The 19,427-nt window shown below is 41.7% G+C and overlaps 2 protein-coding genes across 12 annotated transcripts in view; one reads left to right on the forward strand and one right to left on the reverse strand.

Annotated features, from left to right (window-relative positions):
- LOC5503383 (transmembrane protein KIAA1109) overlaps positions 1 to 19,427 on the reverse strand; it is a 101,839-nt gene that overhangs the window by 8,437 nt on the left and 73,975 nt on the right. For 7 of the 10 annotated variants that reach the window (XM_048733413.1, XM_048733410.1, XM_048733406.1 and 4 more), the window contains 17 exons: positions 18,683 to 18,753; positions 18,105 to 18,395; positions 17,211 to 17,255; positions 14,558 to 14,726; positions 13,818 to 13,997; positions 13,375 to 13,437; positions 12,468 to 12,768; positions 11,380 to 11,650; positions 11,032 to 11,188; positions 10,586 to 10,853; positions 9,848 to 10,170; positions 9,408 to 9,566; positions 8,634 to 8,806; positions 4,872 to 5,391; positions 1,470 to 1,689; positions 623 to 747; positions 36 to 191 (listed from right to left, as the gene is read on the reverse strand). In XM_048733413.1, the coding sequence (XP_048589370.1) occupies positions 36 to 191; positions 623 to 747; positions 1,470 to 1,689; positions 4,872 to 5,391; positions 8,634 to 8,806; positions 9,408 to 9,566; positions 9,848 to 10,170; positions 10,586 to 10,853; positions 11,032 to 11,188; positions 11,380 to 11,650; positions 12,468 to 12,768; positions 13,375 to 13,437; positions 13,818 to 13,997; positions 14,558 to 14,726; positions 17,211 to 17,255; positions 18,105 to 18,395; positions 18,683 to 18,753 (3,492 nt within the window). The remainder of the gene's footprint in view (positions 1 to 35; positions 192 to 622; positions 748 to 1,469; positions 1,690 to 4,871; positions 5,392 to 8,633; positions 8,807 to 9,407; positions 9,567 to 9,847; positions 10,171 to 10,585; positions 10,854 to 11,031; positions 11,189 to 11,379; positions 11,651 to 12,467; positions 12,769 to 13,374; positions 13,438 to 13,817; positions 13,998 to 14,557; positions 14,727 to 17,210; positions 17,256 to 18,104; positions 18,396 to 18,682; positions 18,754 to 19,427) is intronic. The other 3 variants (XM_048733411.1, XM_048733409.1, XM_048733412.1) reach the window with 3 other exon arrangements.
- On the forward strand, positions 1,736 to 4,689 carry LOC116611354 (CUB and peptidase domain-containing protein 2). Of its 2 annotated transcripts, none has more exons than XM_032371738.2 (4): positions 1,736 to 2,415; positions 2,772 to 2,819; positions 3,355 to 3,636; positions 4,144 to 4,689. In XM_032371738.2, exons 1-4 carry the CDS (start codon positions 2,355 to 2,357, stop codon positions 4,512 to 4,514), a joined length of 762 nt encoding a protein of 253 aa, XP_032227629.2. In that variant the 5' UTR covers positions 1,736 to 2,354; the 3' UTR covers positions 4,515 to 4,689. The 2 variants fall into 2 exon arrangements, with proteins under 2 accessions (XP_032227629.2, XP_032227628.2); XM_032371737.2 differs by having other exon boundaries at positions 1,741 to 2,415; positions 3,355 to 3,774.

Raw genomic sequence — 19,427 nt, forward strand, 5'->3', positions numbered from 1 at the left:
TTCCTGACAAGACTATAAAGATTACAATAAAATACCTGTCATAGTCTGCCGTCGAGGCGTCGGCGGAGAAGCGTGTCCGGGAGTCAACAGTCCGTAATTAGTTCCGGACATGGTCATGGACCGGAAGAGGCTTGGGGATGATGGCAAGAAGCTGAAGAACCCTCCACCGGATGAAGGAGTCTTCCTTTGAGCTGGTAAAGAGTCATTACGAATAATTCAATAGAGCGTTTTAGTAGGGACAACGGCTGGTAAAAAGGCATTACGAATAATTCAATAGAGCGTTTTACAAGGGACAACGGCTGGTAAAGAGTCATTACGAATAATTCAATAGAGCGTTTTAGTAGGGACAACGGCTGGTAAAAAGGCATTACGAATAATTCAATAGAGCGTTTTACAAGGGACAACGGCTGGTAAAGAGTCATTACGAATAATTCAATAGAGCGTTTTAGTAGGGACAACGGCTGGTAAAGAGGCATTACGAATAATTCAATAGAGCGTTTTACAAGGGACAACGGCTGGTAAAGAGTCATTACGAATAATTCAATAGAGCGTTTTAGTTAGGACAACGGCTGGCAAATAGGCATTTCCAATAATTGCGTGTAGGTATTGTTTGCATTCTTACTGGACTTTGCCCTAGTGGGTGTGGTAGTTTTACGACGGTCTTCTTCGGACATGGATCGAGATAGAATTGGCCGGGATGGCTTGGCCTTGGTTCGCTCAAAATCCAACATCATTACCGGAGATGAACTGAAAGGGAGACGTATGAGATCAGCGGTTAAAGCCAGCGATGACAAAAAAGAGACGGTGAGAAGTGACGTTTGTGACGCTAATGGTCGCAAAAATGAGAGTAACAAAAATGATTTTCTTAAAAATGCTGTTATTGATGATGATGATGAAGATGATGACGATGCTGCTGCTGATCATTATGATGATGATGATGATGATGCAAATAATGATAATGATACTGTAATGCTAATGATGGTGATGATGATAATGATGGTGATGATCATGATAATGCTAATGATGGTGATGATAATGATAATGCTAATGATTATGTAAATAATGGTGTTGATGATGATGATGGTGATGATAATGATAATGCTAATGATGATGTTGTTGATGATGATGATGATGGTGATGATAATGATAATGATAATGCTAATAATGATAGTGATGGTGATGATAATGCTAATGATGATGGTGATGATAATAATGATGATGATGTTGATGATGATGATGGTGATAATGATGGTGATGATGATGGTGATGATAATGATAATGCTAATGATGATGGTGATGATAATGCTAATGATGATGAAGATGATGATGATGATGATGGTGATGATGATGATGTTCATGATAATGATGATAATGATGACGATGATCACAACGATGATGCATTCAATGACAAAGAAGACAATGCCGAAAATGCTCTCTGTTAGCTGAATATTATGTTGTTTTAAGCCCACCTTCGCTTGTGTTCCATCTCCACTCTCCCCCCTGTGGCAGCTGTACTAGCCGGGGGGTCCGGCATGTCCATAGCTTGTGACTTGGCTGCGTACGAGCCTTCTTTCCCCAGGAAAAGACGGCTCATCAGACTGCGCTTATACCACGCTTTCGGGAAATCTAGGATCTCATTTAGACGGCGCATGTCATAGTTGAACGCCGCTGACCCTATATCGCAGATGCCTGTGAAAAATCAAGCATTTATGATTCTTGTTAAAAACGGAAGCTAATCGTGCGTACCCCCAACCTCCAAAAGTATCTGCGTATCACCATTTTGGGCATGTAGACATTTTAAAACTACGACATAAGCGTAATATTTTAGTTTAGTAATTTGCTTTTGTATTTAATTTCAAACAAAAGACCAATACATAATGTAGAATACTCAAGTAGAAAAAAAAAACATTCTTCTGTCAGATTATTACATCAACGTATACCATTGAAAGTGTCTTTAGAAAAAGCATGTTATTATATGTGCACCGATTGGTTAAAAAACATGTAATTCCAAGAATGTCGATCAATTGTTTACAACTGAAAATACAGAGGATAATTTGCAACCAACCAAGGTTGAAATTTGATACTTTTATCATGATATGTGATTGAATGTTACTTGCTTGAATTACCTGATGATGAAAATGGATTTACAGCACAAAAGCGACATCTATAAAAACGGAACATATTGAGCGCATTCAATTACCAAAATCCAAAAGCCAATCGAATTGAATAAGTAGCCAGCTGCCCACGACACATAAACACCATTAAAATACACAGCTCATAGTCTGATAGCTACTTCCTGAGCTTCATTTTGTTGGGTGAGACAAAGAAAAAACGTAAAGTTGAAGTCGGCGGAGATGTTGCTTGGTATCGTTCTTCTAGGATTGTTTTTTCTACTACCCAACACGACAGCTCAAGGCGAGTTTAATTGGAAGGTCAAGAAATTAGGGATGATTTAGATAATCAAGTGGGTAGTTTCTCGAAAAAAAAAAACTCTTTTAACAATCGATAAATGGTTAAATAGATATGCTAAGTCGCTTTTTTAGAGAAGATACAAATTTTGGAGATCTAAAACGTCGATACTCCGGGATGGCTCATTGTCGTATGTTCCAATTCTCAAACAAGAGGGCCCGGGTTCAATCAATAATTTTAGGTTGCAAAGTGTAAGATATCAAGACAAATCAACTATTTTATAGTAGACCAAGCTCAATTTGGCATTCGGGTCCTTTCTGTAGTAACAGTACTCAGACTTAGAAGGATCATTATGCTTTTAGATGGCGACTCTACGCACAGACAAGCGCAAGCACAAGGAGTAAATCTCGGTGAGTGAAAGACCAAGGAATAAAGATAAGACTACCACGAAAAAAGCCATAAAACAAATAGACAAATTACATTAACTAAAGAAAATGACCAGGGAAATAGAATCAGAATAATTCTGAACGAAAAAGACAAAGGGATAAAGAAAAGACTACCACGACAAGAGCCATAAAACAAATAGACAAATGACATTAACTAAAGAAAGTGGACAGGGAAATAGAATCAGAATAATTCTAAGCGAAATTCAAAATCGATGAGGGAATTCCATGGTAAATTACAAGCAAAAAATGATATCGCACGAGACGACATGAAATTCACGAATCGACGATTAATTATTCTTGAATCCTATAGTCAAATTCCACAAATTATCTCTGACCAATGAGAGCACGCGTAAGAATTTGACTATAGCATTCTAAGCTAAAGCTCAATACCATTGTTTAAATTCACCAAGCTACACAACGCAGGACGGCTTCTAAAGAAGGTTAGACGATTGTTTTCTAATATTTTGTTGTCTAATAATTTTTTGGTGATTTTCTTTAGAAACCTGTGGTCGCGCGGAAGTGCCCGCGACACGCGTAATCAGCGGATCAGAAGCATTGCTCGGCGAGTGGCCATGGCAGGCCTGGTTACACCTCCAGCACACAGGATTCATATGCGGGGGGTCCCTGGTGGCCCCTGGATGGGTACTAACCGCTGCCCACTGTATTCTAAGCGACGACGCGTCCAAGTACAAAGTCGTCCTTGGCGACGTGGATCGCAAGAAAATTGAGGGTTCTGAACAGATGATTGACGTTGCCATGGTGATCAAGCACTATACTTACGGTAACCCTGTGCCTAATACTAATGATGTGACGTTATTGAAGCTGAGGGATTACCCGACAAAGACAGATTTTGTGAACACCGTCTGTCTACCGCAGTACATGGACCACGTAGAAATAGGAAAGGACTGCTTCATAACTGGTACAGTACACCCAACTGTTATTGAGGTTCATTTCAACCTACGTTTTGGTAAAAAAAGGCTAAATCGAAACATATCGTGAAATGGAGCAGAGGAAAAGACAAAACACATGTACAGACGCTATGCACATAATCTCATTGAAAGCTGTTCCCTTTTTTTACCACACTGTAAAAATGCGTTAGTGGCGTTCCATTCTCTCAAATCATATCGATAAGAAAAGTCAAGCACCCGACAAATATAAACCACCCGTGAGTCCATTTTTTTCATCATGCATAATTTGATCGCAAATATCACTAAAGCCTTTCCAAATCAGCCGATGAGAAGGAAAGCTTTCTCGCACGTGTTTTAACACTGCTCTATATTTTGCTTAGGGTGGGGGCGATCTTACTACCCAGGCCCCACGGCCAACAAGCTCCAGCAAGCTGACCTGCGAGTGGTTTCCAACCGCGCATGCTCAGAACGCCACATGGGATCAAAGAACATGAGGCTCGAAAACGGCACATGGCGAGTAACCGAAACCATGCTGTGCGCGGGGGATGCCGGGAAGACAGGCAAAAACGGCTGCAACGGGGACAGTGGTGGCCCATTCGTGTGTCGGAACACCGCTGGCCAGTGGGTACTGCAGGGTGTGGTGAGCTGGGGTGATCCGGAGTGTTCGTCTGCCAATCACTTCAGCGTGTTCGCGCGCGTCAGCGTGTTACGTCATTGGATTGATAAGGTTATTGCACGAAATTCGTCATAGAAGAAAATGTTTATCTCGTATGTAGTCCAGAAACTTTACAAAGAAAGGCCCTAATCTAATAACTTCATAAATAACTTTTTAGATCATTGGTAATGTATTGATCTTAGTGCTTGTTTTGCCTCTGTCGTGAATCAAAAGTGTAACATAAAGCAATATTAAACGTTGTTTAATCATTTGCTTTGTGGAATCCGTCTACATCCAAGCGCCTTACGGCGAAAGTGGACACGAACGGTCAAAAACAAATCTTATGTGGCTGCCTTGAAACCAACCAAAACTAAAAGTATTTTAAGGACTGTACGATACCGCTATGTTGAAGCAAAAGGTTAAGGTGAAAGGGAATGTAACGGAAGAGCTTACCCGAGACCTTGACCACAGTAGACGAGCTAACCCCAGACAGCAGGTCTGGTGACCCGCCACGGCTACCCCTCTCTTCCCCGCCCACCGCGCTAGCAACACGTCTACGAGACAGGTTGAACTTCACGAACTCCACATCCAGGCTCAACGAATCCTTCTTGCCAGACATGGGCTGAGTGGGGGTGAAGCGGAACCGGGCGCGGCTATCTTCAGAGGCATCAGCATCCCCATCCAGAGGGCTGCTTGATGCCCGGCTTACCCCCGTGTGCTGCTTGCCGTACGGGTGGAAAATGCTGAAGGAAAAGCTGGACAGGCACACGGTGAAGCTGATGCCACCGCTGTCGAAGGTCGGGGCCGAGGAGTCCGAACCCTCAGAGGGTTGCTTCCCTTCTCTACTTAGACCTCGTGGGGAAGTGTCCCGAGTTGGGGTACGCGTGGTGGGGGCTTGTAGAAGGTACTTGTTGGGGCTTGACTTGGAGGAGAAGACGACGTCGAGAGCGGGTAAACGCAGCATGCACTCGACCTGGTACGAACAGTAAGGCGTGTGAAACACACTGAACTAAACAGTAAAACGTGTTAATTTGCACTGAACTAAACAGTAAGGCGTGTGAAATACACTGAACTAAACAGTAAGGCGTGTGAAATACACTGAACTAAACAGTAAGGCGTGTGAAACACACTGAACTAAACAGTAAGGCGTGTGAAATACACTGAACTAAACAGTAAAACGTGTTAATTTGCACTGAACTAAACAGTAAGGCGTGTGAAATACACTGAACTAAACAGTAAGGCGTGTGAAATACACTGAACTAAACAGTAAGGCGTGTGAAACACACTGAACTAAACAGTAAGGCGTGTGAAACACACTGAACTAAACAGTAAGGCGTGTGAAATACACTGAACTAAACAGTAAGGCGTGTGAAACACACTGAACTAAACAGTAAGGCGTGTGAAATACACTGAACTAAACAGTAAAACGTGTTAATTTGCACTGAACTAAACAGTAAGGCGTGTGAAATACACTGAACTAAACAGTAAGGCGTGTGAAATACACTGAACTAAACAGTAAGGCGTGTGAAACACACTGAACTAAACAGTAAGGCGTGTGAAACACACTGAACTAAACAGTAAGGCGTGTGAAATACACTGAACTAAACAGTAAGGCGTGTGAAACACACTGAACTAAACAGTAAGGCGTGTGAAATACACTGAACTAAACAGTAAAACGTGTTAATTTGCACTGAACTAAACAGTAAGGCGTGTGAAATACACTGAACTAAACAGTAAGGCGTGTGAAACACACTGAACTAAACAGTAAGGCGTGTGAAACACACTGAACTAAACAGTAAGGCGTGTGAAATACACTGAACTAAACAGTAAGGCGTGTGAAACACACTGAACTAAACAGTAAGGCGTGTGAAATACACTGAACTAAACAGTAAAACGTGTTAATTTGCACTGAACTAAACAGTAAGGCGTGTGAAATACACTGAACTAAACAGTAAGGCGTGTGAAATACACTGAACTAAACAGTAAGGCGTGTGAAACACACTGAACTAAACAGTAAGGCGTGTGAAACACACTGAACTAAACAGTAAGGCGTGTGAAATACACTGAACTAAACAGTAAGGCGTGTGAAACACACTGAACTAAACAGTAAGGCGTGTGAAATACACTGAACTAAACAGTAAAACGTGTTAATTTGCACTGAACTAAACAGTAAGGCGTGTGAAATACACTGAACTAAACAGTAAGGCGTGTGAAATACACTGAACTAAACAGTAAGGCGTGTGAAACACACTGAACTAAACAGTAAGGCGTGTGAAACACACTGAACTAAACAGTAAGGCGTGTGAAATACACTGAACTAAACAGTAAGGCGTGTGAAACACACTGAACTAAACAGTAAGGCGTGTGAAATACACTGAACTAAACAGTAAAACGTGTTAATTTGCACTGAACTAAACAGTAAGGCGTGTGAAATACACTGAACTAAACAGTAAGGCGTGTGAAACACACTGAACTAAACAGTAAGGCGTGTGAAACACACTGAACTAAACAGTAAGGCGTGTGAAATACACTGAACTAAACAGTAAGGCGTGTGAAACACACTGAACTAAACAGTAAGGCGTGTGAAATACACTGAACTAAACAGTAAAACGTGTTAATTTGCACTGAACTAAACAGTAAGGCGTGTGAAATACACTGAACTAAACAGTAAGGCGTGTGAAATACACTGAACTAAACAGTAAGGCGTGTGAAACACACTGAACTAAACAGTAAGGCGTGTGAAACACACTGAACTAAACAGTAAGGCGTGTGAAATACACTGAACTAAACAGTAAGGCGTGTGAAACACACTGAACTAAACAGTAAGGCGTGTGAAATACACTGAACTAAACAGTAAAACGTGTTAATTTGCACTGAACTAAACAGTAAGGCGTGTGAAATACACTGAACTAAACAGTAAGGCGTGTGAAATACACTGAACTAAACAGTAAGGCGTGTGAAACACACTGAACTAAACAGTAAGGCGTGTGAAACACACTGAACTAAACAGTAAGGCGTGTGAAATACACTGAACTAAACAGTAAGGCGTGTGAAATACACTGAACTAAACAGTAAAACGTGTAAATTTGCACTGAACTAAACAGTAAGGCGTGTGAAATACACTGAACTAAACAGTAAGGCGTGTGAAATACACTGAACTAAACAGTAAGGCGTGTGAAATACACTGAACTAAACAGTAAGGCGTGTGAAATACACTGAACTAAACAGTAAGGCGTGTGAAATACACTGAACTAAACAGTAAGGCGTGTGAAATACACTGAACTAAACAGTAAGGCGTGTGAAATACACTGAACTAAACAGTAAGGCGTGTGAAATACACTGAACTAAACAGTAAGGCGTGTGAAATACACTGAACTAAACAGTAAGGCGTGTGAAATACACTGAACTAAACAGTAAGGCGTGTGAAATACACTGAACTAAACAGTAAGGCGTGTGAAATACACTGAACTAAACAGTAAGGCGTGTGAAATACACTGAACTAAACAGTAAGGCGTGTGAAATACACTGAACTAAACAGTAAGGCGTGTGAAATACACTGAACTAAACAGTAAAACGTGTAAATTTGCACTGAACTAAACAGTAAAACGTGTGAAATACACTGAACTAAACAGTAAGGCGTGTGAAATACACTGAACTAAACAGTAAGGCGTGTGAAATACACTGAACTAAACAGTAAAACGTGTAAATTTGCACTGAACTAAACAGTAAATAGTGTAAAATACACTCAACCTTATATAAACAGTAAAGGGTGTAAAATACACTCAACCTGATATAGACATTAAAGCGGGTGAACATATACTTAACCTTATGTCAACAGTTAAGCGTGTAAAATACACTCAACCTGATATAAACAGTAAAGGGTGTAAAATACACTTAACCTGATATAGTAAAGCGTGTGAAATACACTCAACCTAATATATTAAAGTGTATGAAATACACACGACCTTTTATAGTAAAGCGTATACATTCAACACGATTTGACAGTAAAGGTGTAAAATACACTTAACCTGATATAGTAAAGCGTGTGAAATACACTCAACCTAATATATTAAAGCGTATGAAATACACACGACCTTTTATAGTAAAGCGTATACATTCAACACGATTTGACAGTAAAGGTGTACAGTCGAGCGTTTAAAAATACACAGGGAAGCGTGTAACCAGGGCAACAACCTCCGGACAGAGGAAATGTACCTTAGACACCGGCTGACAGCTGAAGCGTATATCGGAGGGCTGGACTCTAACGACGACAACTACGTCCACGGGAAAGGAAGAGTACTCAGACATAGAGGAGGAGACCATGGAGCCGGCAGCACCCGCCTCATCGTCATCCGTCCCATCATCAGACAGGGTGGCACCATCTACACCTGAGAAAACATCACCCTCTTCAGAACATTCATGGACACTCTTTCTAGAACTTGTGTACAGAGGGTACCTTTGTATAGCTAGTATCTAGCATTTTGCTTATGCTAACAATTCTACAATCCTGGTATTAGAGCGACAGCTTTTAAATAAGCCGAAAAGGCGGCGTGATTTGACCCGGTATCCTATTTTGCGAATCTTTTCAATTTTTTTTATCTGAAATAAGAAGCATACTATAACAAGCCCTAGTAGATGTTTCTTTGGAGGTCTTCGAGTCTAAACATGCGCGTTCTGCCTCATAGGCTTCCTTTGTTTCGGCAGCAAAGGAGAACATGTTTTAGTGTCAGGTATTGACGCTTAGGTGTAAACGACGGTAATCGATGGCACGACAAGAAATAAGTTGACCTTTTCAGCGGAGATTCAGTTCAGCAATATTAAAATACTCGAGCGAAGACAACGTTTCTTTCTAAACTAGACCAAATTTGAAAAAGGATAGACATGTAAGGCGCGTTTCACTGAGCAGTTCCCTAGTTGTGCCTCATACTACGTTCATCTCGTATCATCTCTATCTCGCGTCTTAGGTTAATTATCGCCTTGTGTGCGTACCTTCGTCTGTGTCTGGCACGATGATTGGCTCCATGGCCTGCTCCACGAAGTCGATGATCGAGGGCTTCAGGACCATCTCCTGTGGCAGAGACTGAAGCGAAACCCAGATGTACAGCCCAGCGCTTTTCACCATCTTACGCACTGCCCCAGCCGACGAAGCTAAGAGAACACACATTGTCATTCAGGAGAACTGAGTCTTAAACAGTAAAGCCTCGATCAAACTGATATGAGGGTTCATGAGAGTCAATGAGAGCTCCTTCCATAAAAAAAAACTTCCATCAACCCTCAAAGGCTGTTTGATCGCTATTATCGTATGAGCTAAAAATGGGAACTCTCATGAACTCTCGTCTCCGCTTGATCGAGGCTTTGATCACACACGGTCTTACAGCAAGTGCAAAATTTTGGAATTACATTCTGCATCTGTTCACGTGAAATCAAACCTGGTTCTTGGCTGCTGTCGAATGTCCGAGCCTCAGACCCGACAAGAGTGGACGCCATGCTGCCATCTGCACACAAGGTTGAGGTCGTGGTCCAGGCGGGGCTAGAGGGAGAGGTGGTCGGTCCCTCGCTGTCAAAGCTCGAGGAGTACTGCATTCGCACGTCCACTCCCGGGAGGAGGAGAACCGTGTCTTTTAGCTGGTAGGTGACGTCTGTCGCGCTGCTCTTGTAGCGCCGTCCACTGGTGCTGGTCGAGGTCGGGTACATGGGGGAGAAGACCTTGGGTCGGGTAGGGTCAGCAGAGAGGACACGTTTGGCTGATGGTCTACAACAGACACAGTGCATCGAGGTTAGAGATCCTAAAACTTGCTTTTCAGCAGCACAAGAAACCGATACGGAGGATGAAGACGGCCGTTAAAGCTTCACGCATAGTCTGGTTGGCCTCATAATCTCAGACAAACCCTCACTTGGTCTCGTTGTATTTTTAATCTCATAAAAAACCTCACTTGGCCTCGTTGGCCTAATAACCTCAGACAAACCCTCACTTGGCCTCGTTGGCTTCATAACATCAGACAAACCCTCACTTGGTCTCGTTGGCTTCATAACATCAGACAAACCCTCACTTGGTCTCGTTGGCTTCATTATCTCATACAAACCCTCACTTGGTTTCGTTGGCCTCATAATCTCATACAAACCCTTATTTGGCCTCGTGGTACTCATGACCTCATACAAACCCTTACTTGGTCTCGGTTGCCTCATCCTTGTCTGCAGTGTCGCATGTGTGCAGCACGCACTTCCCGCCCTCGATATCAACCGTGACGTCAAGCTCGAAATCGAGGTTCTGCTGTGGAAGTGCCGCTGGCCGAGGTGATTCGCTACTTTGATCTTGCACGTCTGCTGTATTGAAGGTCACCCTGGGAACTACAGGGGCTGTTTGGTCCTTATTGTATGGGGTGCTGCGGTAGGTGGGCACAGTTTCATCGTCTTCGGTGAATGCCAGGTGGGGCCCTAGAATAACAATGAATGAAGTTTATGGTAACCCTATTGGATAATGCATGACCCTCCCTTGTGAACGTGGATCATAACTTAACTTCGGTAATGTTGTCGATATAATATGGTGGTGGTAGTTTTGGTGGTAATATTATCCCCCAATGTTTTCACGATGTTCATGATCTATTCGTCTCACCTGGTGTTGAGTTTAGCGCGTCCGTTGGTCGCGTCAAGCTGGACTCCATGCTCGCGTCTGCCTCATCGTAGGCTTGCTGCGGCATGTACGAGTCTGTCGTGTTCAACTTTCTGTTTAACCGCTTTCTTGAGTGGCTTAGATCGACCATCTCGCTGCCCTGGTAATCAACACGGACTTATGTTTCATACGTATGGCAGAAGCCCAAAGAATTGACAAGCAGTCACATCCCACCCATGAACCATTAGTTTGACGGCTATTTTCGTCGCATGCAAAGGCAAAAGATTTGTTAAATTTAAGTTGCAAATATGTTCCCGTTTTCACTTATCTCAAGTTACCGTTTTCACTCACCTCAAGTTCCGCGTCTGTCGCGTCTCCGGAGATGCGCCCGTGAAGGCGTGAGCGTGACCTTGACCCTTTGACCTGCTCGGACATGGCTCTGCGGGGGTCGTGCGATTTTTTACCGGTCTCTCCGCGATTTGCATACCCTGATTGCCCCCTGGAGTGCCGACGAAGCTTTTTACGGACGTCTTTGCGGAACTCGTTGAATACCGCACTCTCGAGCTCCTGTAAGAGCTTAGTCTCCTTCTCCAAGAGCCAGCCTTTGACATTAACTTGACGCCTGAAGGGCGGAGGTTATTTTAGCGTAAGGTCAAGGGCAGCAGGGACGTCATCCTATTGTTTATCTATGGCTTGTGTTACTTTGCAATATTTTCTATGGATTTTGTTATAAATCCAACAATGTATAAGTTATGTCTTCCAGTTTTTTTTTTCCGGATTTCCTCCAATTTGTTTAAAGGGCAAGTTATGCACAACTGTTATTGTTTATATTAATTTAGATTTGATTCTGTGAGGAAAATTCGCCATCTAAAAACAAAGTTTAATCTCTTTCAAAATTCAATATCAAATATTGCAATGAGCTTCCAAATAAGCGGATGATGGAGATGGACCTCGCACTCAGTACCATTTGCTACCATTAGTACCATTTGCTACCATTAGTACCATTTGCTACCATTAGTACCACTTGCTACCATTAGTACCATTTGCTACCATTAGTACCATTTGCTACCATTAGTACCATTTGCTACCATTAGTACCATTTGCTACCATTAGTACCATTTGCTACCATAAGTACCATTTGCTACCATAAGTACCATTTGCTACCATAAGTAGCATTTGCTACCATTAGTACCATTTGCTACCATTAGTACCATTTGCTACCATTAGTACCATTTGCTACCATTAGTACCATTTGCTACCATTAGTACCATTTGCTACCATTAGTACCATTTGCTACCATAAGTACCATTTGCTACCATAAGTACCATTTGCTACCATAAGTAGCATTTGCTACCATTAGTACCATTTGCTACCATTAGTACCATTTGCTAGGGTGACAAATGGAGGCAGACTAGGTGCTGGTGTGTGGGTAGACTCACTTGAGTTCGTTAACTTTGCGCGCCTGCTCCCACATGTCCTTCTCAACTCTCCTTGAACTGTGCTTCTCAGTCTTTGCCAAAGAGTCCACCTCGTCCAGTCCTTTCACGGTGGCGTGCGAAGCGTCTTTCTCTGTTGCCTCGGCAACAGACTCCATGTTGGCGATGTCCGTGTCGCCTGCTAGTGACGTCATGGTATTGGCGAGTGATGAGAGTCGTTTGCCGATGTCCGTGTCGCAGTGGATTTCAACGCCACACATCTGCCACCGAACAGACATCACCCATTTGCCTGTCTTGGCCATGTCTAAAGAACGAAAGCAAAACAAGCTAGTATGAAATTAGTGCCCGGGGAGCCTATGTATTTTTTTCGGATTTTGAACGGATCAATCATTGGGAAGGGTGCGCCTATTCCACTCGCGCTTTTAGGTTACGGCGTGCTTTGAGCCAGCGGGATTCCACCGGATAAAAAGAATCGGGAAAAAAGTTATTTCATTATTTTCAATTGACATCAACGGAGGACCAACAAATGGCCGGGGAGTTTAACAGGGCTAAAGAAAAAATGAGACGGCTGTAAGAATTTGGGCATTCATGGTCTCACATTCAGGTTCAGGTGGTCTTTCCGCTGATGACACCAAAACATTAAGACCTCACATTTGTTTCACAAACGTGATAGCAATATCAGCTGATGAAAAGGAGTCAAAAACAGAGTTTTACAAAGATTCGTATGCCGGTTAATAGCACTGTCACTAGCAGATTCTACAGACAAGCTGTAGAATAACTAGGTGCTCTGCGTAGGTGCGGTGGTATCAGGGAAATAAATCAATAGGGTTGAAATGGTTAACAGAAAAGTTTCGCTGACATTCGATCATTAGCCATTCGTCGGAGCAGGAAGGAACTAAAAGTAACTTGCCTTGAGAAAGTGGGTAACGGATGGTCCTTGAACAGAGTTCATATGTTCCTTGTGACACCACATCTGTACGGATAAGTAAGCAAATGGTCAATCTACATAGACAACAATACACAGGAAAAGTAGGCAGTAAGTAAGAGTAAATAAATTATTTTTTATAAGAACGTCTAATTTTCAGTTGAGGCTGGGCCGTTCTTATTTTTGGAACATTTAAAGGATGACAAGGTTCTTATCGATGTTCTTAAATTTCAGTGCATATAAGAAAAATAATAAAATCTCGATGAAGTATTAGAAAGGGAATTGTATAAGTGTTCAAATTTTTTGCCTGCTATCTGAGCCTCGACATGCTCTTAGAATTTTGTGAAATCTCAGGCCGAACGTTCTTTTAAATACCATCATGGAGATCAAAATATAATTTTGTTTTTAGGTTAATAATTTCAACTCACATGAATTCATGATTATGCCATCGGAGCTGGGTCTCCAATCGCTCGCCTGTTTGTCAAACTTGTCAGGGAACCACAGACAGAACCGGTTGAATTTGCCTTTACTGACGAACGAGGCGCTGGAGCAACAGGACAGCATCATCTCATCCACTGACAACACCATCGCGGCAGAGGGCTCCGGGTCTGGCAACAACAACATAATCAACATCAACAAGTAATTATAATAGCAGCAACAATATCAACAAAAACAACATCACCACCAACAAAAAACAACAGCAACAGAGAGCGCCATTGCAACTGAGGGCTCAGTTTTTAGCAACAACAAAAACAGAATTAACAACAGCAGCAACTTATCATAACAACAACAACAGCGGACACCATCCCAGCCAATACGTTACAAAAATAACGACGACAAAGAGAACAACAACAGAAATAATTAAAATAGCAACATCAAAATTGCATGCTTTTGGGTCTATACATCGTCAGCAACAGGAATATAGAAAGACAAATATAACCAAACAACAACAGCAATCTATAGCGCCTTGCACTAAGAAATCATGTCACTCGTCACGTTAGAGAGCGATGGTAAAAAAAATCTCCCAATGAAAATGAGCCCTTTCTGATATAGAAACATTTTGGCTGATTCGCAAGCGCCGCCAAAAGCAGGAGCGCGGGAGAGTCTGCTACCTAAAAAGTAACGTATTTTTTTAGTACAAGTCGTCTATTTGCCTATTACAGTCCACCTGTACATCTCATTTGAAATGCTTGAGCTGCGCCATCTTTAGCATTGTACAGCGGTATACATATTCCAAGCATATCAATGTTCAGCTGCAGAAACAGGGATCCTGACAACTGGGCGGCGTGAGTGCGGGCTGGAAGTTTCTCCAGAACAGCCTGGGTCGCAGTGTGAACCTGAAACAAGCACAGAGCACTGTCATGGGAGTCAGAAGTACATATTGTTTGTCAAACCGGCAGATGTGAGGACGGATAATCACCAAAGAAACGAGACAACAGGGCCCAGGTAACCCCCTCCATATAGACTGGAATATTTATAGTCGAATACCCCCTCCATATAGACAGGAATATTTATAGTCGAATACCCCCTCCATATAGACTGGAATATTTATAGTCGAATACCCCCTCCATATAGACAGGGATATTTATAGTCGAATACCCCCTCCATATAGACTGGAATATTTATAGTCGAATACCCCCTCCATATAGACTGGAATATTTATAGTCGAATACCCCCTCCATATAGACTGGAATATTTATAGTCGAATACCCCCTCCATATAGACAGGAATATTTATAGTCGAATACCCCCTCCATATAGACAGGGATATTTATAGTCAAATACCCCCTCTATATAGACAGGGATATTTATAGTCGAATACCCCCTCCATATAGACAGGGATATTTATAGTCAAATACCCCCTCTATATAGACTGGGATATTTATAGTCGAATACCCCCTCCATAAAGACTGGAATATTTATAGTCGAATACCCCCTCCATATAGACAGGAATATTTATAGTCGAATACCCCCTCCATATAGACAGGAATATTTATAGTCGAATACCCCCTCCATATAGACTGGAATATTTATAGTCGAATACCCCCTCCATATAGACAGGAATATTTATAGTCGAATGCCCCCTCCATATAGACAGGAATATTTATAGGCGAATACCCCCTCCATATAGACAGGAATATTTATAGTCAAACACCCCTCCCCCCATATAGACAGGAATATTTATAGTCGAATACCCCCTCCATATAGACAGGAATATTTATAGTCGAATACCCCCTCCATATAGACAGGAATATTTATAGTAAAATACCCCCTCCATATAGACTGGAATATTTATAGTCGAATACCCCCTCCATATAGACAGGGATATTTATAGTAGAATACCCCCTCCATATAGACAGGAATATTTATAGTCAAATACCCCCTCCATATAGACAGGAATATTTATAGTCGAATACCCCCTCCATATAGACTGGAATATCTATAGTCGAATACCCCTCCATATAGACAGGAATATTTATAGTCGAATACCCCCTCCATATAGACAGGAATGTTTATAGTCGAATACCCCCTCCATATAGACTGGAATATTTATAGTCGAATACCCCCTCCATATAGACAGGAATATTTATAGTCGAATACCCCCTCCATATAGACTGGAATATTTATAGTCCAATACCCCCTCCATATAGACAGGGATATTTATAGTCGAATACCCCCTCCATATAGACTGGAATATTTATAGTCGAATACCCCCTCCATATAGACTGGAATATTTATAGTCGAATACCCCCTCCATATAGACTGGAATATTTATAGTCGAATACCCCCTCCATATAGACAAGAATATTTATAGTCGAATACCCCTCCATATAAAAAGGAATATTTATAGTCGAATACCCCCTCTATATAGACAGGAATATTTATAGTCCAATACCCCCTCAATATAGACAGGAATATTTATAGTCGAATACCCCCTCCATATAGACTGGAATATTTATAGTCGAATACTCCCTCCATATAGACAGGAATATTTATAGTCGAATACCCCCTCCATATAGACAGGAATATTTATAGTCGAATACCCCCTCCATATAGACAAGAATATTTATAGTCGAATACCCCCTCCATATAAACAGGAATATTTATAGTCGAATACCCCCTCCATATAGACAGGAATATTTATAGTCGAATACCCCCTCCATATAGACAGGAATATTTATAGTCAAATACCCCCTCCATATAGACAAGAATATTTATAGTCGAATACCCCCTCAATATAGACAGGAATATTTATAGTCGAATACCCCCTCCATATAGACAGGAATATTTATAGTCGAATACCCCCTCCATATAGACAGGAATATTTATAGTCGAATACCCCCTCCATATAGACAGGAATATTTATAGTCGAATATCGCGACCCGCGTTTTCAAAACACGATTTGTGGTGGTTTTTTGTTCCGTCAGTAAAACCATTCTGAGCCAATCAGAGTCTCGCTTTGTGCACTTCCCTGGCTTTTCTCTGGACGAAAACCAGACAGTGCCGCGAAAGAAAGCCAATGCACTAGGCGAGAGATGGCAAGAATCTGATTTGCTTATAATAATTTGACTGGCGGAACAGAAAATCCCAAAAGCAAAAAAAAAAACAAAATCGATGTTTTGAAAATGCGGCGTCGTGATTCGACGGATTCGACGGTAAAAGAAATAAAAGCTAAAGACAACAAATTTAGCTTCTGACATATGTTCTCCATATTGCCTCCCACCCTATCCCTAGGGATTGGTACCCTCCCCCTCTCAAGGAGTCCTGGATCCGCCCCTGGAAAGTATTGATTGAGCATGCAGACAAGAAGAGAGTACTAACATCATTGCAGGAACACGTTTCAGTGGAGTTAATCGACGAGAGGTACTGTGAGATTAAAACACAAGAGGTGAAAGGAAAGAATTTCCAAATACAGACAAGCACAACACAAGGCTAGCTACAGATCATCATCAAAGTCCAGAGGAAAAAAGATTAAACAAAAGCCATATATACACCCTGTCGAGAGGAAAGAAGATTAAACAAAAGCCATATATACACCCTGTCGAGAGGGAAAAAGATTAAACAAAAGCCATATATACACCCTGTCGAGAGGAAAGAAGATTAAACAAAAGCCATATATACACCCTGTCGAGAGGAAAGAAGATTAAACAAAAGCCATATATACACACTGTCGAGAGGAAAGAAGATTAAACAAAAGCCATATATACACCCTGTCGAGAGGAAAGAAGATCAAACAAAAGCCATATATAAACCCTGTCGAGAGGAAAGAAGATTAAACAAAAGCCATATATACACCCTGTCCAGAGGAAAGAAGATTAAACAAAAGCACAAACAAAAGGGTGTATATATATACACCCTGTCCAGAGGAAAGGAGCATTACACGAAAGCTATACGTCCAATTTTCTAAAAAGAAAAACAATGTCAGCGCAAATGCTTGTTCCCAATTGGGAGCTCTACACTCAAATACCTCGTCAAAATTTCCAAAGAATGCTAAAATATATGTATATGAAATATGCAAATGCATCATTTTCTCATAACAATTGCTTTGCTGTCGCTATGGGCACTACGGTTTACGAAAGCTTCCGCCAAATACACAAAGCATCTATTTCCAACAGCAAATTCAAGCAAGTAACCGAGATTCTTTCGATAAAAAATCGTAAATAAAGTATTAGGCTTTGACTGTTCAAAGTCACGATATAGCTGGCCAAGCCTTACCTCTTCATTGAGCGCCATTCTTTGCTCGTTCCAATGCTCGTATGCATTCTTGTAGTTCAAGTAGACCAGAACCGCCTTGTCAAATGCAATCTGCTGGGCGTAGATTTTCGGCTGTGTGAGTGTAACAAGGAAAGTCTCCTTGTCCTCTGTTCCGCGAGTGGAGCTGACATCTTGGAAGGAGTTACGTACGCCTATGTTGGTGCGGAAGTAGGCCATCTGCACGAACTCCAGCTCGTCGTCGATGATGCGGCTCTGCGAGAGGCACCTGTTATCAGTATCATCTACTGGGATCTTAATAAGACAATAACATGTCAATCATCTGTCAACACTTGCCGGGTTTTCGCTCACGATTGGTTGTCAGATATGGTAAATCAGAGTACATACCACCGAATTTGTTACTCCCGTCATCCTCGCAAGCTCGCTTGATGCAAAATGGAAAAAATGCGCGAGCCTGGTCCCGAAATATGGTTTTTCTCAATTGTGATAACCACATTTTTCAATTTTCGCTTATTTGCTCATGGCGGATGATAAATGTGTTTATAAGAGATGTGTTCAGTTGAAAACCTATTAATTATCACCTTGGTGAACTCGCCAAGTGAAAGGTTCACATCAACCTGTGCTTTGCCAAACAATTTGATGAAGCTGTAACCTGGAATGTAAAAAAAAAATCATTACACGCAAGAAAACAATTTTATTTTGCAATGCGACGCGCGCTACCGTGGCCACCTTGACAATATTTTGAAGTTAAAAAGGATGCAGGAGAGATGCTATCTCATTGACATTAACTCCTCTAACAAGCCAGCGAGGCAAAGAAATGCTTCGGTGCACATCTTTCCCATGCTCGAGGATCCGGCATATTTTGCGCTTCCAAAGATCACTACCGGGAGCGCCCGCAAAGTACGCTGGACCTCGAGAATGCATCGTTCCACGTCGGGATCCCCTATTTATGTAAGTTTGTGTCAATCAAACTGTTACTGCGATGCTTATTATTGGTTAACCTTTTTGAGGCGCGCGTTGTACTATAAAACCTCAATATAAAGGTTACATGTAAAAATATGGTTCCAAATATCATACAATTTAATAATCAATATTTCACATGTTCCATTAAATTCCACATGAACGCAAAGAAAAAGCTTATTTCACTCAAGGTTTTCACTTTCATTAGCGCAATACTTGTTTCAATTAAATGGTGCCCATCTCAGAGAATGTAAGCACTATATAGTACATATTTGAGTGATGGCGCATATCGTGCAAGGGAATGGTACAGTTATACCGATATTTCGCCTCTTTACACAGATATTTTCTTAACTAAAGCAAATAAAG

This window comes from Nematostella vectensis, chromosome 10 (assembly GCF_932526225.1).
Source record: "Nematostella vectensis chromosome 10, jaNemVect1.1, whole genome shotgun sequence".
NCBI classification, from domain to species: Eukaryota; Metazoa; Cnidaria; class Anthozoa; order Actiniaria; family Edwardsiidae; genus Nematostella; species Nematostella vectensis.

What these genes read in the sequence shown, in the direction of transcription:
- LOC116611354 (XM_032371737.2), top strand. Translation starts at nt 2,355, where the DNA reads ATGTTGCTTGGTATCGTTCTTCTAGGATTGTTTTTTCTACTACCCAAC. An exon ending in AGCACAAGGAGTAAATCTCG is followed by an intron (nt 2,820 to 3,354) that starts GTGAGTGAAAGA and finishes GATTTTCTTTAG; the next exon opens with AAACCTGTGGTCGCGCGGAA. An exon ending in AAAGGACTGCTTCATAACTG is followed by an intron (nt 3,775 to 4,143) that starts GTACAGTACACC and finishes TATTTTGCTTAG; the next exon opens with GGTGGGGGCGATCTTACTAC.